This window comes from Indicator indicator, chromosome 19 (assembly GCF_027791375.1).
Source record: "Indicator indicator isolate 239-I01 chromosome 19, UM_Iind_1.1, whole genome shotgun sequence".
NCBI classification, from domain to species: domain Eukaryota; kingdom Metazoa; phylum Chordata; class Aves; order Piciformes; family Indicatoridae; genus Indicator; species Indicator indicator.
Genome location: NC_072028.1, coordinates 20,467,865 through 20,493,841, shown reverse-complemented (window position 1 = coordinate 20,493,841; position 25,977 = coordinate 20,467,865). Strand labels below are relative to the sequence as shown.

Below are 25,977 nucleotides of genomic sequence, written 5' to 3'. Positions count from 1 at the left end.
CACTCTGTCTGCTCACAGCTCAGTAAAGCAAGGTGCTCTTTGCCTCAGCAGGCAGGGTGGGCTGGAAACGGTGCTTTGTTTTTAGCAGTGTAAGCTGCGACCCGGGAAGTTGTAGGGATAGGTAGTGATAGGACTGGGGAAGGGGGGGTGGAGCAAAACTGGAAGTGGGGAGATTCAGATTGGATGTTAGGAAGAAATTCTTCCCCAGGAGGGTGGTGAGAGACTGGCACAGGTTGCCCAGGGAGGTGGTGGAGGCCTCATCCCTGGAGGCTTTTGCAGCCAGGCTGGAGGTGGCTGTGAGCAACCTGCTGTGGTGTGAGGTGTCCCTGCCCATGGCAGGGGGGTTGGAGCTGGCTGAGCCTTGGGCTCCCTTCCAACCCTAACAATTCTGATTCTATGATTCTAAGTTCCACTTCAGTATGAGGAGAAACTTCTTTACTGTGGGTGTGCTGATGCCCCAGGGCAGGCTTCCCCTCTGCCCTGCCCCTCTGCCCTTCTGCTCTGCCACTAAAGCCACATCTGCAGTAATGGGTCCAGTCTTTCTGACCTCCCCAGGTCAAGAGAGACAGGGGATTAATGCAGAAAGTCCATCAGAGGCTACAAAGCTGCTTGAAGGACCTGAAGCATCTCTGTGAAGAGGAAAGGCTGAGAGCCCTGGGGCTGTTGAGCCTGGAGAAGAGCAGCCCCAGAGGGGATCTGAGCAATGCTCAGCAAGAGCTAAACAGTGGGGGGCAAGAGGCTGGGGCCAGCTCTTGTCAGTGGTGCCCAGGGACAGGAGAAGGGGCAGTGGGCACAAACTGGAACCCAGGAGGTTCCATCTGACCAGGAGAAATTTGTTTGGTGTGTGGGAGCAGGCTGCCTAGAGGAGGGGTTGTGGAGTCTCCCTTCATGGAGAGGTTCCAAACCCAGCTGGCTGCGTTCCTGGCTGATCCTGCTTTGGCAGAGGTCCCTTCCAACCCCTACCATTCTGTGGGGGTGGTCATTGTCACCCAAGGCTGCCCAGGAATCCAGGCTGCTACTTTCTTTGTACAGAGATGGGTAAAGAGATGCCAGGTCCCTATGCTCAGCACAGCTGCTTGAGTCAGAACAGGCAAGGTGTGGCTCTAACTCTGCTCTCTGCCTCTTGGAGTGGAGTTCAGTCTGAGTTCTGACAACTGCTGTTCCTCTTACAGATCCTTTGGCCTCACAACTCTTCAAGTAGTTGGAGGTTTCTCCTTAGGTGGTTGTTTATTGTGTAGAGAAGTAGCACTTCAGTCAGTTCCTTTTTACTCCCTGTGCTTTCTTCTAGTGATAGGACAATGAATTTAAGCTTGAGGAGGACAGATTTAGAGTGGAGATGAGGAAGAAATTCTCGCTAGTGAGGGTGGGGAGACACTGGAACAGGTTACCCAAGGAGATTGTGGCTGCCCCTTCCTTGAAGGTGTTCAAGGGCAGGCTGGATGAGGCCTTGAGCACCCTGTGCTGGTGGGAGGTGTCCCTGCCCATGGCAGGGGGTTGGCACTGGCTGAGCTTTGAGCTCCCTTCCAACCCAACCCATTCTATGAGTCTGGGTTGCCTCTGGTTGAGGCCCCATCCCTGGAGATATTCAAGGTGAGGCTGGACAAGGCTCTGAGCAAACTGATGTAGTTGAGGATGTCCCTGCTGACTGCAGGGGGGTTGGACTGGATGACCTTTAGAGGTCCCTTCCAACCCAACCCATTCTCTGAACCTATGACTTCCCTCTCCCTGGTGCGGCCTGCAGCAGGAAGCCTTTACTGGGTGCCTTTGTTGCAGAATCGACTCTATCAGGCCATTCAGAGGGCTGATGACATCCTTGACCTGAAGTTCTGCATGGATGGAGTTCAGACTGCCCTGAGGAGTGAAGACTATGAGCAAGCAGCAGCTCACATCCATCGCTATCTGTCTCTGGACAAATCGGTGATCGAGCTCAGCCGGCAGGGCAAGGAAGGTGAGGAGGAGCTGCTCAGTCACCTTTGCAGCAGGTGACAGAATGCCAGGGGCTGGAAGGGACCTCCAGAGATCATCCAGTCCAATCCCCTGCCAGAGCAGGAGCACCCAGAGCAGGTCACACAGGAACACACCCAGGTGGGTCTTGAGTAGAGAGGGAGACTCCACAACCCCCCTGGGCAGCCTGTTCCAGTGTTCTGTCACCCTCACAGGGAAAAAATTCTTCTTCCTCTTTCCATGAAACTTCCTCTGCCTCAGCTTCCACCACTGCCCCTTGTGCTGGCATTGGGCATCACTGAGCCCTGGCTCCAGCCTCTGGGCATTCACCCTTTACATATTTATAAGCATTAATGAGGTCACCCTCAGGCTCCTCCTCTCCAAGCTCCAGAGCCCTCAGCTCCCTCAGGCTCTCCTCCTGAGGAAGATCTTCCTCTCCCTTCAGCATTTTTGTGGCTCTGTGCTGGACTCTCTCAAGCAGTTCCCTGAGGTCCTTCTTGACCTGAGGGGCCCAGAAATGGACACAATATTCCAGATGTGACCTCAGCAGGGCAGAGCAGAGGGGCAGGAGAACCTCTCTGGACCTACTAGAGCCCTTCTGCTCCACCCCAGGCTGCCCTTGGCCTTCTTGCCCACCAGAGCTCATTGCTGGCTCATGGGTGACCTCCCATCCCCCAGCACCCCCAGCTCCTTTCCCCCTTCATTCCTCTCCAGCAGCTCAGTCCCCAACCTCTACTGCTCCATGGGGTTGTTCTTTCCCAGGTGCAAGACTCTCCCCTTGCCTTTGCTGAATTTCAGAACCAGAGGCTGCTTGATTTCCCACAGCAGATAAGCCTCAGCCCAGAGCAGAAGGTTTAATGCTGGCCAAAAGAGCTTAATCTGTTAGACAGTAACACAGAGATGAATGTGTCTGAAGTGTCCTTAGGTTTGAATTAGCAGTAAAGGAGAGTTCCTGGCACACAGCTTTAATAGCATTTCAGCTGCTGACTGGGTGAAGGACAGGACAAAATGTTCAGGGGGAAGGCTCTGTCAGGGAGAACTCTTTGTAGTGTCATCACAGAATGCCAGGTTGGAAGGGACCCCAGAGATCATCTGGTCCCCACCTTTCTAGGTGCTGATGCTATGGTCTGCTACCAAGCAGAGCAACTAGAAATGAAGGAGGAAATTGCCTCATCCCTAAAAGAGATGTCCTGGTTGTTGCAGAGGCACCTTGACAGCCCTGAGAGGTGGCCCAGTGCCAACCTCAGGAAGTTCAACAAAGCCAAGTGCGAGGTTGTGCACCTGGATTGGGGCAATGCCAAGCACAAATCCAGCCTGGGAAGAGAATGGGTGGAGAGCAGTGCTGAGGAGAAAGACTTGGAGGTGCTGATGGGTGAAAAGCTGGGCATGAGCCAGCTCACAGCCCAGACCCAGCTGTGGCCAGGGCTGATCCCCAGCAGCAGGTGGAGGGAGGGGATTCTGCCCCTCTACTCTGATGAGATCACCCCCCCTGACCCCACCTGAGGTACTGTGTCCACCTCTGGAGCCCCAAACACAAAAAGGGCTTGAAACTGTTAGAGGGCTCCAGAGGAGGCCATGGAGATGACCAGAGGGCTGGAGCACCTCTCCTGTGAAGACAGGCTGAGAGAGTTGGAGTTGTTCAGCCTGGAGAAGGCTCCAGGGAGACCTCTCCAGTAACTCAAGGGGGCTACAGGAGAGCTGGGGAGGGACTTTGTACAAAGGCATGGAGTGACAGGAGGAGGGGCAATGGCTTCAGACTGGAGGAAGCTGGATTTGGGTTAGGTGTTCAAAAGAAATTCTTCCTGACCTGGAACAGGTTGCCCAGAGAATTTGTGGAGGCTCAGATCCAGGTTGGTTGGGGACTTGAGCAAGGTGGTCTAGAAGGAGGTGTCTCTGCCCATGGTTAGGGGGGTAGGACTTAGATGATCTTTAAGGTCCTTTCCAACCCAAAGCATTGTATGATTCTGTGTGTTTGCATCCTCCATGCAAGAGCACAAGACAGCTGTGTGTGCCTCATGCATGTGCCTGTCTTTTACTGCATTCCAGTGTGCCTCCTGCTTTCTCCCCCTGGGGCTTGCACTCTCTCCTGGGGGAGTAAAAAGAAAAAAGAGTAGCCCTCAGTCCAGCCAATACCATCAGGCTGTCACTTTCACCATTCTTGTCTGCCCTTTTGAGCAGGGGGCATAATTGATGCCAACCTGAAGCTCCTGCAGGAAGCAGAGCAGTGCCTGAAGACCATTGTGACAGAGAAATTTGACACAGCTATGAAGCAAGGAGACCTGCCCCAGGTGGAACGCTTCTTCAAGATCTTTCCTCTGCTGGGCTTGCATGAGGAGGGGCTCAGCAAGTTCTCAGAGTACCTCTGCAAGCAGGTAAAGGGTTCTGAGGCAGAGTCACAGAGACATGCAGGTGGGAAAAGAGCCTCAGGATCACCAAGTCCAGCCCAGAACCCTACTCCACAAGGCTCACCCCTAAGCCATAGCCCCAAGCACCACCTCCACACCACCTGCAAACACAGCCAGGCTTGGGGACTCCACCACCTCCCTGGGCAGCTCCTTCCAATCCCTGACCTCTCTTGCTGGGAAAAAATCTTTCCTGCTGTCCAGTCTGAACCTCCCCAGGGGCAGCTTGAGGCCATTCCCTCTTGTTCTGTCACTCATCACCTGGGAGCAGAGACCAGCACCAACCTCTCCACAACCTCCTTTCAGGTAGCTGCAGCCAGCACTGAGGTCTCCCCTCAGCCTCCTCTGTTTCACACTCCCCATCCCCAGCTCCTTCAGTCTCTCTCCATCAGATTTCTTCTCCAGGCCCTTCCCAGCTTCCTTGCCCTCCTCTGCCCTGGCTCCAGCACCTCCACATCTCTCTTGGGTTGAGCTGCCCCAAACTGGACACAGCACTCCAGGTGTGGCCTCCCCAGAGCTGAGTGCCAGGGGACAATCCCCTCCCTGCTCCTGCTGGGCACAGCATTGCTGCTCCCAGCCAGGAGGCCTTTGGCTCTCTGTGCCACCTGGGCACACTGCTGGCTCCTGTTCAGCTGCTTGGCCATCAGCACCCCCAGGTCCCTTTCCAGCCACACTGCCCCAAGCCTGGAGCACTGCTTGGGGTTGCTGTGCCCCAGGTGCAGGTCCTGGCACTTGGCCTTGTTGAAGCTCATTCTGGGAACACTGGCCATGGATCCAATCTATCCAAGCCCCTCTGCAGAGCCTCCCTCCCCTGGTGCAGCTCAGCACTCCACCTAACTTGGTGTCCTCTGCCAGCTTACTGCTGACACAGCTCTGTGTCTCCATCGAGGTCATCAATCAAGATGTTAAAGAGAAGTGGTCCCAGCACTGAGCCCTGAGGAACAGCTCTTGTGCCTGGCTGCCAGCTGGATGCAGCTCCACTGAGCACCACTCTTTGGGTCCTTTCCCCCAGGCAGTGCTTTACCCAGCAGAGCATTGCCCAGCCAGGCCATCAGCAGCCACTTTGGCCACCAGAATTCTGTGGGAAACAGGGTGCAAGGCTGTCCCAAAGTCGAGGTGGAAGTGCTGTGACCTGTCAGGTCTCCTAGGGGGGAAAGCAAAGGGACAGAGGACCACCCTGTGGGATGAAGAAGGTCTTTGGGGTGTTGCCAGCTGACTGGTGCTGTTGTCATGCAGGTGGCCAAGAAAGCAGAGGAGAACCTGCAGGTGGTGATGGGGACAGACCTGAGCGACCGCCGAGCTGCTGTCATCTTTGCAGACACCCTGACTCTCCTCTTTGAAGGTGATGTTCCTTCCCACTTTGCTTGAAACCAAGTCCCTGAGGAGATTGCCCATGTGCAAAATGCTTTGGGTTTTAGCTCCAGAGGTTCACAAAATGTCTCCTTCCCCCTTTGAGCTATGGGAGTGTCACGCTAGAGGGACAGGGACACAGCTTGTAGGCTTTTTGAGATCTTGTAGACTTGAGGAGAAGCTCCCCAGGAGCCAGCAGTGCCCTCAGGCAGCCCAGCAGGCAGCTGTGTGCTGGCTGCAGCCAGAGGAGTGTGGGCAGCAGGGCAGGAGAGGGGATTCTGCCCCTGGGCTCTGCTCACACCTCACCTCCAATCCTGCCTCCAGCTCTGCTGTCCCCAGCAGAAGGAGGACCCAGAGCTGTGGAGTGAGGCCAGAGGAGGCCACAAAGATGCTCCAAGGGCTGGAGCAGCTCTGCTGGGAGGCCAGGCTGAGGGAGCTGGGGGTGTGCAGCCTGCAGAGGAGAAGGCTCCAGGGGGACCTCAGAGCTGCCTGCCAGGACCTGAAGGGATCCTGCAGGAAGGCTGCAGAGGAACTTTTGCTGAGGGTGTCTAGAGCCAGGCCCAGGGGGAATGGTTTGGAGCTGAGGCAGAGCAGGGTTAGAGTGGAGCTGAGGAAGAAGTTCTTGAGTATGAGGGTGGTGAGACTCTGGCACAGGCTGCCCAGGGAGGTTGTGGATGCTCCCTTCCTGCAGGTGTTCAAGGCCAGGTTGGGTGAGGCCTTGGGCAGCTGAGTCTAGTTGAGAGGAGTCCCTGCCCATGACAGGGAGGTTGGAGTGGATGATCTCTGAGGTCCCTTCCAACCTGAGCCTTTCTGTGTTGTTTCCTAGCCAGGAGAGGGCCTCACAAGAAGCAAAGGTTCCTCCATACAGCCTGAGCAGGCACAAAGTGGATTTGCAAAGGATTTGTTGGCTTCCTCCAGGAATGAGCCTCTTCCTGTCCTCTGCATGCTCAAAGCTAAATGGCTGCTCCCTGGAGGCTTCTTCAGATGTGCAGTTCCCCAGACAAACAAACTTGGAACCCTTGGGGCTGTTGATGCCTCCAGGCCTGGCTCTTCAAGGAGGACCATGGCAGCTTGAAAGGGAATAGGAATGCTCTGAGGGAATGCCACCAAAGGCAGTACTTGAGCTCCTCTGGTCATTAACCAGCTTCTCTAATTAAAGTCTGCTATCATTCCAGGCTGCACCACTGCCAAGTCACTCTGCCAGCCTGGCACCCTTGCTGCTGCTGAAGGGCTTGTCCAGGCTTTCTTGGCAGTAGCCTCCAAAGAGGCAGAGCTTTCCTCACTCCTGGAGGGGGAGGCAGGCTGTGGGAAGAAAGCACAGAGAGAGCTCCTTGGGGATGAGCTGCTTCTCCAAGGAGGTCTTTCCTTCACTGATGCTTGCTCTCTTATGTGCCACAGAGGAGAGCAGAGCTTTCCCCAGGCTGATTCTCCTGGCAGGTGTTGGAAGCTGAGGCAGGGTTTGGATGGTAGTGTTTTGGTTTGGGAAAAAAAAAAAAAAATTCAAAAGACAGTTTCAAACCATCAGAGTTAGTTATGCCCCTTACCAGGTTTAGCTTGTGAGGCTTTCTCCTGTGGAAGCTTCCTAGCTTCATAGCTTAGGTCTTGCTGGGCAGGAGGGCAGCTGACACACACTGCATGGCTGGGGCTCTCCCCTGCACTGCAGCTTCACCATGAACAGCAGAGAGGAGGGAAGGTGTAACATGCAGAGAGGAGATGCCATGGAAGAAGGGGTGGTAGTGACAGCCCTCCAGTCACAGGCACTAAACTGATCCTCTAGGGAGGGACTGAGCACCTGTGGGGTGCTGCCTTGGGACCTGCAGGGCTCTGCTGTGGGTTCACACTGAATGGGAGCTGCTCCCTCTCGTGCTCTGCCCTCTGCCTGCAGGGATTGCTCGTGTTGTGGAGACCCACCAGCCCATTGTGGAGACCTACTATGGGCCAGGCAGGCTCTACACCCTCATCAAGCACCTCCAGGCAGAGTGTGACAGGCAGGTGGAGAAGGTGGTGGACAAGTTCATGAAAGAGAGGGACTACCACAGGCAGGTAAGAGGGGAGGGGGTGGTGGTGCTGCCTGGTGCCACCCACTGGGACCTCCATCCAGCTCCCTGGGGCTCTGACTGCCATGGGGGTGGCAAAGTTTGACCTTTTGTGTTGAGAGGAGCCTGGCTTTACTCCTTCCTTGCACTGGTGACTTGAGAGGTCACAGCCTGGAGCTGTCCTTCTGTTGCAGAGGATTCTCTGGGAGCATGGAATCATAGAATCATGGAATGGTTTGGGTTGGAAGGGACCTTTCTAAGTCATCTGGTCCAGCTCCTCTGCAGTCAGCAGGGACATCTTCAACTAGAGCAGGTTGCTCAGAGCCCCAGACTTGACCTAGAGTGTTTCCAGGGATGGGTTCCTTGCTCTGCAGGGCTGTAGGGTGCTTTCAGTGTACCCTGCCCACTGTCTTCTGTTAGATGCAGACCTGCTGCAGCTGCCTTATGGTCCTGATAGTCTTGGAGTTCTCATCCCACCACCCTTCCAAGCAGGCTGAGCTCTATGTCTTGGAGGAGGAGGTGAACTGATGCAAGTTCCCTTCTCTGGCAGTGCCTCTTGCAAAACATTTCCTCTCTTCTTAGGATACAGCATGAGAAATGTCACCCCCAACAACTCTCTCTCCTTTTTTGTGTGTGTGTATGACTGCAGTTCCAGCAAGTGCAGAGCAGCATGATGAGAAGCTCTTCTGCAGAGAAGATTGAACCAAGGTACAAACCAAACCTCTTTTTGCTCTCTGACCTTCCACTTTCTGGCTGTTATTAACACTACTTAGCATTTAGATGACTCCCCTGATCTTCCAGAGGCTTTGTGGCTGCCAAAGCACAGAATGCAATTCTTGGGTGCCCTTCACTGCCCTTCCATAAAAGCAGCTTCTGAGCTGGTGCTTTATTTTGCTTACTCATTTCTCCCTAAGCCTTGGCCCTAAACCTTGCTGGAGAGCTGGCACAGCAAGGGCTGAGGCTTTAATTGCCTCTGCCCACAACCTTTGGGTGGTCAGAGTGCAGCCCTTGAAGCAGAGCAGCTCCCTGGGCAGATAATTTGTGACAGAATCAGGACTAAATCTTTGGGGTTTGTTTAATCTGCTGCTGCAGCCACTCTGCCTCATCAGTTTCTTACTCTTCAACTGAGCTGCTGGAGGGCACTGAAGGGGAATAGGACCTGGGGGTGCTGGGAGGTGGGAGGTTGACCATGAGCCAGCAATGAGCTCTGGTGGGCAAGAAGGCCAAGGGCAGCCTGGGCTGGATTAGAAGGGCTGTGGTCAGTAGGTCCAGAGAGGTTCTCCTGCCCCTCTGCTCTGCCCTGCTGAGGCCACATCTGGAATATTGTGTCCAGTTCTGGGCCCCTCAGGTCAAGAAGGACCTCAGGGAACTGCTTGAGAGAGTCCAGCACAGAGCCACAAAAGTGATGAAGGGAGAGGAAGATCTTCCTCAGGAGGAGAGCCTGAGGGAGCTGAGGGCTCTGGAGCTTGGAGAGGAGGAGCCTGGGGGTGACCTCATTGCTGGTGATAAAGATGTGCAGGGGGAGTGCCCAGAGGCTGGAGCCAGGCTCTGCTGGGTGATGCCCAATGCCAGCACAAGGGGCAGTGAGGGAAGCTGAGGCAGAGGAAGTGCCATGGGAACAGGAGGAAGAATTTTTTCCCTGTGAGGGTGACAGAACACTGGAACAGGCTGCCCAGGGGGGTTGTGGAGTCTCCCTCTGGAGATATTCAAACCCCACCTGGCTGTGTTCCTGTGTGACCTGCTCTGGGTGCTCCTGCTCTGGCAGGGGGCTTGGACTGGATGATCTCTGGAGGTCCCTTCCAGCCCCTAACCTTCAGTGACTCTGTGAGGTGCTTTCCATCTGCCTCCTTTTCTTCTTATCTGAAGTATTTGCATAGCCCTTCAGGAAGGCCACTTGGAAGATCACCTAGCCCCTCTGGCACTGCATGACTTCTAATCATTGCCTTCAAAGAACAGTTCCTCAAGCCAGCTCTTGTCTGCCAGCCTGCTGGACTCATTATCTCTGCAGTAACAGAGATCCACTTCCTCCTTAGTTCTGACTAACTGCATGCTCCCCAGGTTTTCTCAGCTTTTGCTTTGCCATCCATGAAATAAAGCTCAAGCTTCCTTGGCCCACTCATGTGTGGTGAAGCTTTCAGCAGGATTTGTAAGGTCCTTTTGTGAATGCTGATGCAAAAGCTGCTGGTGCCACCAGCCTTGTTACTGGAGAGTCATATCTGCTCTGAACACTCTGTTCTGCATTGTCATTGGTTTCCTTGGTCTCATGTTTTAGAGTCACAGAACTGTCAGGGTTGGAAGGGAGCTCAAGGCTCAGCCAGCTCCAACCCCCCTGCCATGGGCAGGGACACCTCACACCACAGCAGGTTGCTCACAGCCACCTCCAGCCTGGCTGCAAAAACCTCCAGGCAGGAGGCTTCCACCACCTCCCTGGGCAACCTCTGCCAGGCTCTCACCACCCTCCTGGGCAAGAATTTCTTCCTCACATCCAATCTCAATCTCCCCACTTCTACTTTTGCTCCATCCCCCCCAGTCCTATCCCTCCCTGACACCCTCCAAAGTCCCTCCCCAGCTTTCTTGGAGCCCCCTTCAGATCCTGCAAGGCCACCAGAAGGTCTCCTGGGAGCCTTCTCCTCTCCAGCCTGCACAACCCCAACTCTCTCAGGCTGTCCTCAGAGCAGAGCAGCTCCAGCCCTCTGCTCCTCCTCCTGGCCCTTCTCTGGACACCTTCCAGCCCCTCCAGAGCCTTCCTGGAACAGAGGCTCCAGCACTGGACCCAGAGCTCCAGGTGTGGTCTGAGCAGAGTGGAGCAGAGGGGCAGAATCCCCTCCCTGGCCCTGCTGGCCACACTTCTGCTGCTGCAGCCCAGGCTCTGCTTGGCTCTCTGGGCTGCAAGTGCTGACTGCTGGCTCCTGCTGAGCTTCTCCTCCCCCAGCACCCCCAAGGCCTTTCCTTCAGGGCTGCTCTCCAGCCAGTCCCTGCCCAGCCTAGGGCAGTGCTTGGGATTGCCCTTCTCTGGACACCTTCCAGCCCCTTTTGTGGGTCTTGCTGCCTTGATCCTTGCTGTGTTCCTTGCAGGGAGCTTGACCCTATTCTGACAGAGGTCACTCTGATGAACGCCCGCAGCGAGCTCTACCTGAGGTTCATCAAGAGACGAATTACAGCTGACTTTGAGGTGGGAGACTCCATGGCCTCAGAGGAGGTAAAGCAAGGTAACAGCTTGACTAGCAGAACTGGCAGGCTCTCTCTGCTCCTTGCAGCTACAAGTGGAGATAACCTCTGGGTTAGTGGCAGAGCAGAGTTACCCAGGATGTGCTTTGGGAGAATCATAGAATCGTAGAATCAGTCAGGGTTGGAAGGGACCACAAGGCTCAGCCAGTCCCAACCCCTCTGCCATGGCCAGGGACACCTCACACTGGATCAGGCTGGCCAGAGCCTCATCCAGCCTGGCCTTAAACACCTCCAGGGATGGAGCCTCAACCACCTCCCTGCACAACCCATTCCAGGCTCTCACCACTCTCATGGGGAAGAACTTCTTCCTCATGTCCAGCCTGAATCTCCCCACTTCCAGCTTTGTTCCATTCCCCCCAGTCCTGTCCCTACCTGATAGCCTAAAAGGTCCCTCCCCAGCTTTCTTGTAGGCCCTCTTCACATACTGGAAAGCCACAATAAGGTCACCTCAGAGTCTTTTTTTTTTTCCAGACTGAGAGATTTAGGGAAGAGGATTGTGGAGCCTGGCCTCCCCCAGACCTCTTTTTCAGCACTGGTTGTTCCCTCTAGGGGGAAACCAACATTAGGAATGAGTTCAGAGCACAAGAAAAGAGGTCCTTGAGGAGAGGCAGGGCCCTTTGGTCACTGCAGGCACAGATACTACAAAGGGGAGTGGTCAGTGGCTCCAGATGGAGATGGTTGACAAGTGATGTCCCTCTGTTGGGTCTGTGTTGGGCACCAGTGCTGTTCATAGACGGGAGAATTGAGGGCACCTTCAGCAGGTTTGCTGAGGATACTAAGCTGAGTGGTGTGGTTGAAGGATGAGATGCCAGCCAGAGGGACCTGGGCAGGCTAGAGGGGTGGGCTGAGAAGATCTTAAAGAGGTTTAATAAGGCAAAGTGCAAGGTCCTGCACCTGGGTCAGGGCAACTCTGGATATCAATCCAGGCTGGGGGGGTGAGGAGCTTGAGAGCAGCCCTGCAGAGAAGGACTTGGGGGTGCTGGTGGGGGAGGAGCTGGCCAGGAGCCAGCAATGGGCACTGGCAGCACAGAAGGCCAAGGGCAGCCTGGGCTGCATCCAAAGCAGTGTGGCCAGAGCTGGAGAGAGAGGATCCTGCCCCTCTGCTCTGCTCTGGGGAGACCTCACCTGCAGTACTGCATCCAGCTCTAAGGGTCCCAACATGAGAGACCTGCTGGAGTGGGCCCAGAGGAGGCCATGAAGGTGATCAAAGGGCTAGAAAACCTCTGCTGTGGGAACAGGCTGGGAGAGTTGGGGCTGTTCAGCCTGCAGGAGAGAAGGCTCCAGGGCAATATTTCAATACCTGAACCTTATTTCAGTATCTGCAGGGGACCTACAGGCAGGCTGGGGAGGGACTGTTCAGAAGGGGCTGTGGGGATAGGCCCAGGGGCAATGGTTTGGAAGTGGAGCAGGGCAGAGTCAGGTTGGAGCTCAGGAGGAAGTTGTGCCCAGGGAGGCTGGGCAGACACTGGCACAGGTTGCCCAGGGAGGTGCTGGAGGCTCCATCCCTGGAACCATCCAAGCTCAGCCTGGCTGTGTCCCTGGGCAGCCTGCTGCAGCTGGAGGTGTCCCTGCTGCCTGCAGAGGGTTGGGCAGGATGCCCTTGGAGGGTCCCTTCATAGAATGGTCTGGGTTGGAAGGGACCTCCAAAGGTCATCCAGTCCTACCCTCTCTGCAGTCAGTAGGGGCATCCTCAACTAAATCAGGCTGCCCAGAGCCCTGTTGACCCTTTGAATATCCAGGGATGGGGCCCCAACCACCTCCTTGGGCAACCTGTTCCAGTGTTCCACCATCCTCATAGTAAGGAACTTGTTCCTAACACCCAATCTAACCCAATGCAGTCTGTGAAGCTGTGAATCCTAAAGGTGAAGGCCACAGGGAAAACAGCCTCAGGATTCTGGTACTCCAGGGAGCTCTGGAAATGACTTCTGTCACCTGCAAAAGTCAGCTCAGCACTTTCAGCTCCACAACTGAGGCTGTGCTTGGTTCCAGCTTGGGCCTTGCAGTTGGGGTGTCCTTTGGGTGCCCAGGAGACAGGCAGCAAGGGGAAGGAGGTGGAACTGCTTTCTGGTGCTTGGTGCCTGCTGAATGGTCTCTCTTGTGTCCTGTAGAACATCAAAAATACCTGGACAAGCTCCTCAACAATTGTCTGCTGAGCTGCACCATGCAAGAGCTCATTGGCTACTACATCACCATGGAGGAATACTTCATGAGAGAGACTGTCAACAAGGTAGGGCTCAGACCTGCAACAGCTTCCACTCTTCTGCTGGCAGCTGAGACCTCTGCTTGTGCTCCACAGCCCTCTCTGAGCTTCCCTAGGGAGGGAGGATGTGTGGGGATTGAAGAAAAAGAGCACATGGCAGATCTGCAGCTGTTGGGGAGGTCTTTTGTTTTTCCCATGGCCTGGAGAAGCAGTTGGTTGTTTCTCAGCTTTGGCTCCAAACACTCCCCAGGGTGTCTTCCAGAGTCGAATCTTCCACAAGGTCCGTGGGCTGCTGAAAACCAGGATGCCAGCTCACAACCCAGCTGCAGTCCAGCTCAGGGTGAGAGGGGCAGGCTGGCACTTTGCTCTCAGTGCTGCTCTGAGAGGCAGCTCTCTTTGCAGGCTGTAGCCATGGACAGCTATGAGAAGGGGCAGCTGACCTCCAGCGTGGTGGACGACGTGTTCTACATCGTGAAGAAGTGCATTGGGCGTGCTCTGTCCAGCTCCAGCATCGACTGCCTCTGTGCCATGATCAACCACTCCACCACTGAGCTGGAGTCTGACTTCAGGTGAGGAGAGCACACCTTGGCACCTGCCCTCCACCCCCCTTGTCTGCAGGGTTTGCTCTCAGATGAGCTTCCTTTTGAGCCTCCTGCTCTGTGTGTCAGCGTGAGCCAAACCATCACGCTCCGTGGGAGATGCTCGTAGGGAAGCAGCAGCAGGTGTGGTGTGGTGTGGTGTGGGAAGCTGGAGCTGGGCTTATTTTGCCTGGCAGTAGTGAGGTGAGCACCTGTGAGACAGAGAGGAGAAAGGAATTCCATGGCCCAAAATCCCTGTGACACTGGGACACCACAGAGCATTGGGGTCCAGCCCTGGTCAGTGGCACACAGTCCCCCCCAGATTGTTCTCTGGATTGCCTCTGTGACATTCCCTGAGTGACCTGAGCTTAGTGGGGTGAGCCTGCAGATATTGTCCTGCTCCTCTTTCTCATCCCAACATGGGAGTGGGGAGATTGGCTGAAGACAGCAGACAGCTGCAGCAAAGCTTTGGGAATCACAGAATGGGGTTGGGTTGGAAGGGACCTTCAAGATCATCCAGTTTCAACCTCGCTCCTTCCCTGGGCAGAGACACCTCCCACTAGCCCAGGCTGCTCAAGGCCTTGTCCAGCCTGGCTTGGAACACTTCCAGGAAGTGGGAAAGCTCAGAAACTGGGTGGTTGTGTTTTTCTTTCAGCCTTGTGTCCTTTGGATGATGTCAGGAGCTAAGTGGTTTTTAAGGCCAGGCTGGATGTGGCTCTGGGCAACCTGATCTAATGGGAGGTTTCCCCCTTTCCATGGCAGGGGGGTTTGGAACTGGATGATCCTTGAGGTCCCTTCCAACCCTAATATTTCTAAGTGCTAGCCCTCTCCTGTCCCTGTGAACTTCCACTCACCTCATTCAGGTCACAGCCCAGCCACGCTGCTGCCTCCTGTCCCAGAGCACAGCTCTGCTGGGGCTTGCTCTGAGCCCCTGGTGTCTTCTGCTTGCCCCACAGGGAGGTTTTGCACAACAAGCTGAAGCAGGGCTTTCCAGCCACCACCTTCCAGGACTTCCAGAGGGGGGTGACCAGTGCTGTGAACATCATGCACAGCAGCCTGCAGCAGGGCAAGTTCGATACCAAAGGCATTGAAAGCACCGACGAGGCCAAGCAGTCTTTTCTGGTGGGTTTGGTGGATGTGCTGGTGGAGGAAGAGTTGGGGTGAGGGGAGAGGCAATGGGGAGCTCATGGCAGCAGGATTGGTGCAGCTCTCACATGTTCAGAGCACCTGAAAACCTCTTCAGGTGTGCTGACTTCTTTGGCTGTCTGGTCGATGCTTCTACATCACCTCGTGTTTGTAGGGCTTCCAGCCCAGGCCTGTGCAAGTATGATGCTGTGATTGCCTCTTAGGCTGCTGCCAGGAGGCTTTCCCCAAGGCTGGGGCAGAGTCTGGGCTCTTCTGAGGTGTTCATCAATCCTGTTCTTCACAGGCTCTGCACAGAGGTGGTGGGAGAGCATCTCATCCATACCTTCCTGTGGAGGAAAGTTGCCTGGCCCCAGCTCAGGGCTCCTTCATTCTCACTTCTCAGAGGGAGTTTCTGTTAGAGCAGGGCTGTCTGCCCTGCTTGGCCTTGCAAGATCCTCCTCTTGCCTTGCCCTAACAGCAGCTCTCTGCATGCTTGAGCAGGCCAGAACATGGCAGTGTGCTTTAGAGACCCCTTGGAGAGCATCTGAAGGGCTGTGACTGCTGTCCTCTGCAGCATAAAACATCCTGCTCCAGGGTGGGATGCTGTAGAGATCACCTCAGTGGGAGAGCAGCTCTGGATGTGGTCTCTCCTGTCAGCCAGCCCTGCTGTTTGAGCAGATCTGAGAGGTGCTGGCTCACCCTGACTTGTCTCCATGAGCTGCTGTGAACACCCAGGGCTGGAGGCTCCTTGGGACTTTGCACAGGGAGAGCTGGCAGCAGGAGGAGGAGGAGGAGGGACTGAATTTTTCCATTTCATTAGATTCTTGGTTACAGGTTTCTGGGTTTCTTGAAGCAGGAGTGCTCAAAGTGTCAGGTCTCCTGCTGGAGCTCCTCAGTCACCTGTCAGCTTGCCTCATTTCTTTTGCCTTCACAACCCCCCAGCCTTACCCTGGTGTTCACTTCAAGCTTCAGCAGGTAGAAAACAGCCTGTTCCCTGCAGGACAGATGCTCATGTGGCAGGAGGGCTGCTGGTTCCTCCTGCCTGGGTAACAAAATCCACCTTCCTCCTGTGGTCCTCTGGATGCTGCTGCTTATCAACCACCCCCCTTCCAGCCACTCCTGGGCTGCTGTTCTTCCATCACACTGTCACAGAAGGCTGAGGCTGCAGCCTGTCTTCCACAGGCAAGGCTTAGCTGCAGTGTTGTAAGCAGAATGATCACAGAATCATGGAATGGGTTGGGTTGGAAGGGACCTTCAAGATCAGCCAGTTCCAACTCCCCTGCCATGGGCAGGGACACCTTCCCCTAGCCCAGGTTGCTGAAGGCCTCATCAACCAAATCGTGAGGAAAAAGGAGTCAAATATCTCAGAACCTGTACTAGAATCACAGAGCTGGTTGGGTTGGAAGGGACCTTCTAGGATCTTCTAGTCCAGCTCAGCTGTCATGGGCAGGGACCTGAGCTAGCTGACATCAGGGACATAGAATCATCATAGAACTGTCAGGGTTGGAAGGGAGCACAAGGATCAGCCAGTCCCAACCCCCCTGCCATGCCCAGGGACACCTCACACTGCATCAGGCTGGCCAGAGCCTCATCCAGCCTGGCTGCAAACACCTCCAGGGATGGGGCCTCAACCACCTCCCTGCACAACCCATTCCAGGCTCTCACCACTCTCATGGGGAAGAACTTCTTCCTCACATCCAGCCTGAATCTCCCCACTTCCATCATCTAGTTCCAAACCTCCTGCCCTGGGCAGGGCTATCTGAATTGCTGTGGTTCAGCCTGAGGCAGCTCTCTGGCCTCTGCAGGACTTTGAGCACACCTCTGTCCCCATGAATGTTTGCATTTCAAGCCTTGTTGTGAGCAGGGCATGGAGTGAATGTCTGAACTTGGGGCTGAGCTGCTAGGAAATTCCAACCCATTCTACCTGGGTTTGTTTTGGTTTTGTTTGTTTCCAGGTGACCTTAAACAATGTGGAAGTCTGCAGTGAAAACATCATGACCCTGAAGAAGACTTTGGAGGTGCAGTTGGACTTCTTTTACTGTTGTTTCCTTAATGAAATTGGTAATGTCCTCCCTTGAGAGGGGGAGGATGGGGTGTCAGGTGAACCAGTTGGACTTCACTGTGCCCAAATTCCTGAGGTCTTTGCCCTCCAGGCTCAGGAAAGCAATTTTGAGCTGGTTGGTGATAACAGCTGGCAATACCAGTTCCTCCAGCATGACCAACCTGGCACAGACTGGGAGGCAGGGGATTACCAGGTGGATCACTCAGAGGTTGTGGTGCTTCAGTGCTGAGCTAGGTAGCCCCTGCCCTTCCTTTCCTTCCTTTCTGACCTGTTCCTTCCCCTGCCTTCAGGGGAAAGGGACCTGGGGGGTCCTGGTGGCCAGAAGGATGCCCATGAGCCAGCAATGTGCCTTTGTGGGCAGGAAGGCCAGGGACATCCTGGGGTGGATTTAGAAGGGCTCTGGTTAGTAGGTCCAGAGAGGTTCTCCTCTCCTTCTGCTCTGCCCTGCTGAGGCCTCATCTGGAATAATGTATCCAGTTCTGGGCCCTTCAGGTCAAGAAGGACCTCAGGGAGATGTTTGAGGGAGTCCAGCCCAGAGCCCCAGAGCTGCTGCAGGCAGTGGAACATCTCCTGTGAGGCCAGGCTGAGGGAGCTGGGGCTTGGAGCTGGGAGCATGAGGGCTGCCTTCATGGCTGGGGATAAAGATGTGCAGGGCTGGAGCCAGGCTCTGCTCAGGGATGGCCAAGGACAGCACAAGAGGCACTGGGGGCAAGCTGGAGCAGAGGAGGAGCCACAGGAACAGAAGGAGAAACTTTTTCACTATGAAGGTGGCAGAGCCCTGGAGCAGGCTGCCCTGAGAGGTTGTGGAGTCTCTTTCTGTGGAGACACTCAAACCCCTCTGGAGGTGTTCCTGTGTGACCTGCTCTGGCAGGAGGGGTTGGACTGGATGAGTTTTTGAGGTCCCTTCCAACCCTACCATTGTGCTTCTTGCTGGCCTCTCCCCAGCTTCTGCCTTCACAGGGTCAGGAGTTTCTCTCTTGTCCTGGGGGCAGAGCTCAGTGATGGGCAGGGCAGGGCAGGGCACTACCTAGGTGATTAACCTGCAGCTTGCTCATCTCTTCCTTGCAGAGTGACTGCAGCAAGCTGCTGAGCCAAGGCTTTGGGGGTGAGCAGGCCCAGGCCAAGATTGACAGCTGCCTGTCTGACCTGGCTGCTGTCTCCAGCAAGTTCAGGGACCTGCTGCAGGTGAGTCTCCTGCTGACTGACTCCTGGCCTCCAGCACTGCCTGGCCATTGTCTTCAGGGAGAGCTCAAGCAGGAAATCCTCTCAGCCCAGGGCCTGGGCATTGTCTTCAGGGAGAGCACAGGCAGGAAATCCTCTCAGCCCAGGGCCTGGGCATTGTCCTCAGGGAGAGCACAGGCAGGAAATCCTCTCAGCCCAGGGCCTGGGCATTGTCTTCAGGGAGAGCACAGGCAGGAAATCCTCTCAGCCCAAGGCCTGGGCATTGTCTTCAGGGAGAGCACAGGCAGGAAATCCTCTCAGCCCAAGGCCTGGGCATTGTCCTCAGGGAGAGCACAGGCAGGAAATCCTCTCAGCCCAAGGCCTGGGCCACCTCTGACTCCAATTAGGGGTGCAGAAGGGAGTAAATGGGGGAGAGCTGAGGCATGGAAATGGGTGCAGCCTGTCTGCACAGCTACCTAACCTGCACTGGGAGCAGCTGCAGAGCCAGAAGGAATGTTGCTCCATGTGTCTCAGCACAGGGCTGCACTTGGGGCAGCATTTTCAAGGGGAAGAAATGGCCATGGTGTTTCCATCTCACACAGAGCCACTTGGTTGGGACAGACCTGAAGAGCATCAAGTCCAACCATAACCTAGCATCTCCCTCTGCACAGCTGTGGGACCATATCCCTAAGCTCCTCAACCAAACATCTTTTAAACACCTCCAGGCATGGGGACTCCACCACCTCCCTGGGCAGCCTGGGCCAGTGCCTGGTGACCCTTTCAGTGAAGAAATTGTTCCTGATCTCCAACCTGAACCTCCCCTGGTGCAGTCTGAGGCCATTTCCTCTCATCCTATCACCTGGGAGCAGAGCCCAACCCCAACCTCACTGCAGCCTCCTCTCAGGGAGCTGTAGAGAGCAATGAGGTCTCCCTCAGCCTCCTCTTCCCCAGCTCCCTCAGCTGCTCCTCCCCAGCCCTGCTCTCCAGACCCTTCCCCAGCTTTGCTGCCTTTCTCTGGACATCTTCCAGCCCCTCAATGTCCTTCTTGGGGTGAAGGCCCCAAACCTGACCCCAGGATTCAAGGTGTGGCCTCACCAGTGCTGGGTGCAGGGGTAGATCTCCTCCTGCATTCTCCCTCATGGCACATCACATTGTCAGGTTGTCCAGAGCCTTGCTAGGTAGCAGTCAGGACAAGCTGAAATACTCCTTGGCATGGGGCAGAAGCCTCTCTGGCTAAAGCCACTCTTGTGTGGCATGCTGGGGCCTTGAAATTTCACAGTGCTGGCTGGCAGAGAGAGGAGCAGGAGGACCTAGGGCTCCTGTGGGGGAAAAAGCCAAGCATACAGCCAGCTCTCCACTGATGAAAGGGTTGTCAGGACCTGGAACAAGCTGCCCAGGGTTGAATCATCATCCCTGGAGAGGTATAGAATCCACAGAGATGGTGGTGCTGGGTTAATGGTTGGATTGGATGATCTGAAAGGTCTCTGCCAGGCTCCTCTGGCCAGGCATTGGAAAAGGGACACCATTCCTGGAGGTGTTCAAGAAATATGTGGCCATGGCACTTAGGGACATGGTTTGATGGCCATGGTGGGGTTGGGTTGATGGTTGGACTGGATGATCTTGGAGGTCTCTGCCAAGCCAAACAATTCTGTGATCCTGATGTTCTAAAAGGGAATCTTTGGAACCAGGCTTGCCATCAGCTTTGTACTGCAGAGGGGCCAGACTGGCTTTGCTTGGCTCTGCAGCTGACTGCAGCCAGATGCCTCCATGCTGCTGCTGCTGCCAGCAAACCCTCTTGAGGCTTGGGGTCAGCAAGGAAGCTAAAGAGCTCATCAATAAAAGAGTAAAGCTCCCCAGCCATGCTCCACCAGCTGCAGAGAATCAAGAGGCTGAGCAGCAAAGTTCATCTGCTGCCTGAGTCACACACACACACACATTCAGTTTGCCTTGGGAAAGGACAAATGCCAGCAGGGCCAGCTCAGAAATGCCAATTTTAGGTAAAAACTTCCAACAAATGCCAGGCAGCAGCAGGTACCTGAAGAGCTTTGTGCTGGGTAAGCTTTCCTGACATCCTGCTGAGCCAAACAGGGGTGGGTGGCAGGAGAAGGCTTTCAGCAAGCTCTCTCAGCACTGAAGCAGCCAGAGCAGCCTTTGCTGACAGCCTGCTGCTGCTGGGGGGAGATGGGATGTGCTGGGGTCATGATTAATGCAGGGGACCAGCTGTGGTTCCAGCTTTTAACCTCCTTTTAGCTTCTCCCACTGAGCTGAGCTGCGCTGGAGGTTGAGCACAATCACCACCTCCTCCTGCTGCTGTTTGTGTGTCCTCCTCTGCCCTGGTGGGGTGGGAACTGGAAGCCTCTCTCCTGCCAGGAAACCTCTGGGAACTGTGTGGGCAGGCCTGGGGGAAGCAGGAGCCTTTCAGAGCAGCCTGCAAATCAGCACAAGGGCAGCTTCTGGGCCAGCATCCTTCCTCCTCTTGTTGCTGTGGTGCCATAGAATCACAGAATGCATTGGGTTGGAAGGGAGCCTCCAAGGGCATCTTGTCCAACCCCCTCTGCAGTCAGCAGGGACACCTCCAACTAGAGCAGGCTGCTCAGACCCCCAGCAAGTTAGACTTGATTGTGTCCAGGGATGGGGCCTCCACCACATCTCTGGGCCTCTCTGGTCCCTCCAGCCCTGGCAGAGTGTTGGATCTGGGGCTCATGGGCTCCTGTGCAAAGCTCTGCGTTGGTGTCCCCAGCTTGCATTGAGGATGGGAGGCAGGATCAGGACAGCCTGGCTGTAAAGTTTTTATGCTGTGCACAACCCTCTCTTCTTCCTGTCCCCCTCAGGAAGGTCTCAACGAGCTGAACAGCACAGCCATCAAACCCCAGGTGAAGCCCTGGATCAACCTCTTCCTCTCTGTCTCCCACAACATTGAGGAGGTGAGGCTCAGCATCCTCTGCTTCCAGCCATGCTCTGCACTCCCCTCTCCTCTGCTCAGCAGCACAGCTGGAGCAGCCACTGCCTCCTTTCCCCTCAGTCCTCCACTGTTCCCTCAAGCACCGTGCCCACAACTTGCTCTGCAGCCAAGCCTTGGCTGGAAAAGAGCTTGAGAAAAAGGGGAAGGGGTGCAGAGCTGCTCCAGGAGGGGGCCTCCCTTCCTGCTCTTCAGGGCAGGCTCCATAAGGAACCCTTTCTGTGTTTCAATGTCAGGAGGAATTCAGTGACTATGAAGCCAACGACCCCTGGGTGCAGCAGTTCATTGTCAACCTGGAGCAGCAGATGACAGAGTTCAAGGTGAGAGAGGGGCACCTGGCAGCCTGCCAGGCTTAGGCCAGAATTCCAGGTGCATCTCCCAGCTCTTCCCATGGGCAGAGCTGTCCTCTGGTGCCTCAGAGTGCTCTTGGAGAGGTAGTCCACCCCTTGGCCCCCAAGTTCTCAAAGCCTGTTTGCAAGCTGGAGAGAGTTGGGGTTGTGCAGGCTGGAGAGGAGAAGGCTCCCAGGAGACCTTCTGGTGGCCTTGCAGGATCTGAAGGGGGCTCCAAGAAAGCTGGGGAGGGACTTTGGAGGGTGTTAGGGAGTGATAGGAGTGGGGGGGATGGATCCACGCTGGAGGAGGAGACATTATGGGTGGTGAGAGCCTGGCAGAGGTTGCCCAGGGAGGTGGTGGAAGCCTCCTGCCTGGAGGTTTTTGCAGCCAGGCTGGAGGTGGCTGTGAGCAACCTGCTGTGGTGTGAGGTGTCCCTGCCCATGGCAGGGGGGTTGGAGCTGGCTGAGCCTTGAGGTCCTTTCCAACTCTAACAATTCTATAATCCTATGATCTCTTCTGTAGTGCTCTTCTGTGCACCCTCAGCAGGTTGGCTGAGCATCCAAAACAGCTGGACAGGCTGAGAGCTGGCTGCAGGCAAATCTCACAAAGCTCAGTAAAGACAAGTGCAGGGTCCTGCATCTGGGGAGGAATCACAGCAGGCACCAGGACAGGTTAGGAGATGTCCTGCTCTGGAAAGCAGCTCCACAGGGAAAGACCTTGGAGTGCTGGTGGAGAGCAAGTTCCCCATGGGACAGCAATGTGCCCCTGTGGCCAAGAGAGCCAATGGGATCCTGGGGTGCAGCAAGAAAGGTGTCCAGCAGGGGTAGGGAAGTTCTCCTCCCTCTCTGCTCTGCCCTGGTGAGACCACAGCTGCAATCCTGTGTCCAGTTTTGGGCTCCCCAGTTCAAGAGAGACAGAGACCTGCTGGAGAGAGTCCAAGGGAGAGCCAGGAGGATGCTTAGGGGACTTGAGCATCTCCCTGTGAAGAGAGACTGAGAGCCCTGGGGCTGTTTAGTCTGGAGAAGAGAAGGCTGAGAGGGGATCTGATCAATGTCTATCAATATCTGAGGGGTGGGGGCAAGTGGAGGGGGCCAGGCTCTTTTGGGTGGTGCACAGCAATAAGCCAAGGAACAGTGGATGCAAATTTGAGCATAGAAGGCTCTACTTCAACATGAGGAGAAACTTCTTTACAGTGAGGGTGACAGAGCCCTGGAGCAGGCTGCCCAGGGGGGTTGTGGAGTATCAGAATCACAGAATTATTGAAGCTGGACAGGGGCACTGAGGCTCCCTCAGCAAGTTTGCTGCTGACACCAAGCTGTGTAGTGCAGCAGACAGGCTGGAGGGAAGGGATCCATCCAGAGGGACCTGCACAGGCTGGAGGGAAGGGATCCAGCCAGAGGGACCTGCACAGGCTGGAGGGAAGGGATCCATCCAGAGGGACCTGCACAGGCTGGAGGGAAGGGATCCATCCAGAGGGACCTGCACAGGCTGGAGGGAAGGGATCCATCCAGAGGGACCTGCACAGGCTGGAGGGAAGGGATCCATCCAGAGGGACCTGCACAGGCTGGAGGGAAGGGATCCATCCAGAGGGACCTGCACAGGCTGGAGGGAAGGGATCCATCCAGAGGGACCTGCACAGGCTGCAGAGCTGGGGCCATGACAACCTCCTGAGGTTCACCAAGGCCAAGGGCAAGGTCCTGCAGCTGGGGCAGGGCAATCCCAAGCACTGCTATAGGCTGGGCAGGGACTGGCTGGAGAGCAGCCCTGAAGGAAAGGCCTTGGGGGTGCTGGGGGAGGAGAAGCTCAGCAGGAGCCAGCAGTCAGCACTTGCAGCCCAGAGAGCCAAGCAGAGCCTGGGCTGCAGCAGCAGAAGTGTGGCCAGCAGGGCCAGGGAGGGGATTCTGCCCCTCTGCTCCACTCTGCTCAGACCACACCTGGAGCTCTGGGTCCAGTGCTGGAGCCTCTGTTCCAGGAAGGCTCTGGAGGGGCTGGAAGGTGTCCAGAGAAGGGCCAGGAGGAGGAGCAGAGGGCTGGAGCTGCTCTGCTCTGAGGACAGTCTGAGAGAGTTGGGGTTGTGCAGGCTGGAGAGGAGAAGGCTCCCAGGAGACCTTCTGGTGGCCTTGCAGGATCTGAAGGGGGCTCCAAGAAAGCTGGGGAGGGACTTTTTAGGATCTCAGGTAGTGACAGGATCGGAGGAATATAACAAAACTGGAAGTGGGGAGATTCAGACTGGACATGAGGAAGAAGTTCTTCCCCATGAGAGTGGTGAGAGCCTGGAATGGGTTGTCCAGGGAGGTGGTTGAGGTCCCATCCCTGGAGGTTTCTGCAGCCAGGCTGGATGAGGCTCTGGCCAGCCTGCTGTGGTGTGAGGTGTCCCTGGCCATGGCAGGGGGGTTGGAACTGGCTGAGCCTTGTGGTCCCTTCCAGCCCTGAGTGATCCTGTGATTCTCTGATTGCAGGCTGGACTCTCCCCCGTGATTTATGACACCCTCACTGGCCTCATGACCAGCCTCATTGCCATTGAACTGGAGAAAGTGCTGCTCAAATCCACCTTCAGCAGGGTGAGCAAAACACTGTCCCCTGCCCTGGCAGCTGCAAACCCTCCCCCAGCAAACCCTCAGGAAAGGCATGGGGCAGATCAGAGCCAAATGGGACCTTCAGAGAAGCTCCAAGTCTGTTTTCTCATGGGGCTTGGGAAGAGCTTGCATTAATGACCTGGAGCACAAACCCTGTGAGGAGAGGCTGAGGGAGCTGGGGGTGTTTAGGAGAAGAGGAGGCTCAGGGGAGACCTCATTGCTGTCTACAGCTACCTGAGGGGAGGTTGTAGCCAGGTGGGGGTTGGGCTCTGCTCCCAGGGAACCTGCAGCAGAAGGAGAGGACACAGTCTCAAGCTGTGCCAGGGGAGGTATAGGCTGGACCTTCAGGGCTGTGACCAGGGGAGACCTCATTGCTGTCTAGAGCTACCTGAAGGGAGGTTGAGGGAGCTGGGGGTGTTCAGCCTGGAGAAGAGGAGGCTCAGGGCAGACCTCATTGCTCTCCACAACTCCCTGAAGGGAGGCTGTAGCCAGGTGGGGGTTGGGCTCTGCTCCCAGGCAAGCAGTGACAGAAGGAGAGGACACAGCCTCAAGCTGCACCAGGCGAGGTTGAGGCTGGAGGTGAGGAGAAAGTTCTTCCCAGCAAGAGTAATTGGCCATGGGATGTGCTGCCCAGGGAGGCAGTGGAGTCACCATCCCTGGAGGGGTTCATAAAAAGCTTGGATGTGGCACTTGGAGCCAGGGTTTGGTTGTCAGGAGGTGTTAGGTAAGAGGTTGGACTGGATGATCTCTGAGGTCTTTTCCAAACTGGGTGATTGTGACTCCCTGACTCTGTGACTCTGTGCTTGCTTGAAGAGTTAATGGAGCTCCTCTGGTCCCACAGCTTGGTGGTCTGCACTTTGACAAGGAGCTGAGGTCTCTGGTAGCTTACCTGACCACGGTCACCACCTGGACCATCCGTGACAAGTTTGCCAGGCTTTCCCAGATGGCCACCATCCTCAACCTGGAAAGGGTGAGCTGCACTTTGGTCTCCTGCTCTTGAGGGATTGCTGAAGCCCTACCTGGGCTCCACGTGGAGTTACTTGAGCTCATCCAGATGTTGCCACACCTCTGGAGGAGCTGGCAGGGTTGCCCCACGGGTGACTGATGGGTGTTAAGTGGCAGCAGGTTGGCAGCCAAGGTTGTTTTGTCTACTTCAATGCCAGAGAGCTCCCTGCAGACCTCTTCTGCAACAGCCTGAAGAGAGGTTGGAGCTAAGTGGGGATTGATCTCCTCTCCCAAGGAATAAGTAATAGGACAAGAAGCAACAGCCTCAAGTTGCCCCAGGGGCGCTTTAGGTTGGACATGAGGAATAATTTCTTCCCCAAAAGGGTTCTCAAAGCCTGGCCCAGGGCAGTGGTGGAGTCCCCATCCCTGGAGGGATTCAAAAGCCCTGGAGCTGTGGTGCTGAGGGCCATGGCTTGGTGGTGAGCTGGCAGTGCTGGGGCAAGGCTTGGACTCAATCAGCTTGGAGCCCTCTTCCACCCGCACCCATTCTGTGCTGCCATGAACCGCTGCAGCCAGAGTTTGAGCTTAGGGCGTGAGGGTGGTGGGTTCTGAGCTGTCTCCTGCAGCTCTCCCCTCTCTCTCTCTCTCTCTCTCCAGGTGACAGAGATCCTGGATTACTGGGGCCCCAACTCAGGCCCCCTCACCTGGCGCCTGACTCCCGCCGAGGTGCGGCAGGTCCTGGCTCTCCGCATCGACTTCCGCAGCGAGGACATCAAACGCCTGCGCCTGTAGCTGCTCAGGGCTGGGCTCAGCACCCTGCTGCAGGGCAATGGATGAAAAGCTGCAGCCTGCCCAGCCCCTCTTAGCTGCCCTTCTGCTGCTCTTGTCCTCAGAGCAAAGGGCTGCCCTGAGCCTGGGAGGAAGAGCTACCGGCTGTAGGTGGGAGCGGAAAGAAGGCAGCAGAGGAATTTCTTGCACTGAGAGGAGGGTGAGACTTCCCAGCACACCCCTCCTGGGTCTGAGGGACAAGGCTGTGCTTGTCCCCTCATCCTGCTGCCCTGCAGGAGGCCACAGAGCA

The 25,977-nt window shown here is 55.9% G+C and overlaps 1 protein-coding gene across 2 annotated transcripts; it reads left to right on the top strand.

Moving 5' to 3' along the window:
* Positions 1-1,815: 1,815 nt before the first annotated feature.
* On the top strand, positions 1,816-25,691 carry COG4 (component of oligomeric golgi complex 4). 2 transcript variants are annotated; one of them, XM_054389687.1, is made up of 16 exons: positions 1,816-1,948; positions 4,123-4,316; positions 5,583-5,688; positions 7,582-7,739; positions 8,382-8,440; positions 10,808-10,941; positions 13,069-13,187; positions 13,563-13,729; positions 14,695-14,860; positions 16,819-16,881; positions 17,994-18,110; positions 20,918-21,010; positions 21,282-21,365; positions 23,838-23,939; positions 24,796-24,924; positions 25,557-25,691. In XM_054389687.1, exons 1-16 carry the CDS (start codon positions 1,831-1,833, stop codon positions 25,689-25,691), a joined length of 1,944 nt encoding a protein of 647 aa, XP_054245662.1. In that variant the 5' UTR covers positions 1,816-1,830. The 2 variants fall into 2 exon arrangements, with proteins under 2 accessions (XP_054245662.1, XP_054245663.1); XM_054389688.1 differs by lacking the exon at positions 16,819-16,881.
* The last annotated feature ends 286 nt before the right edge of the window (positions 25,692-25,977 follow it).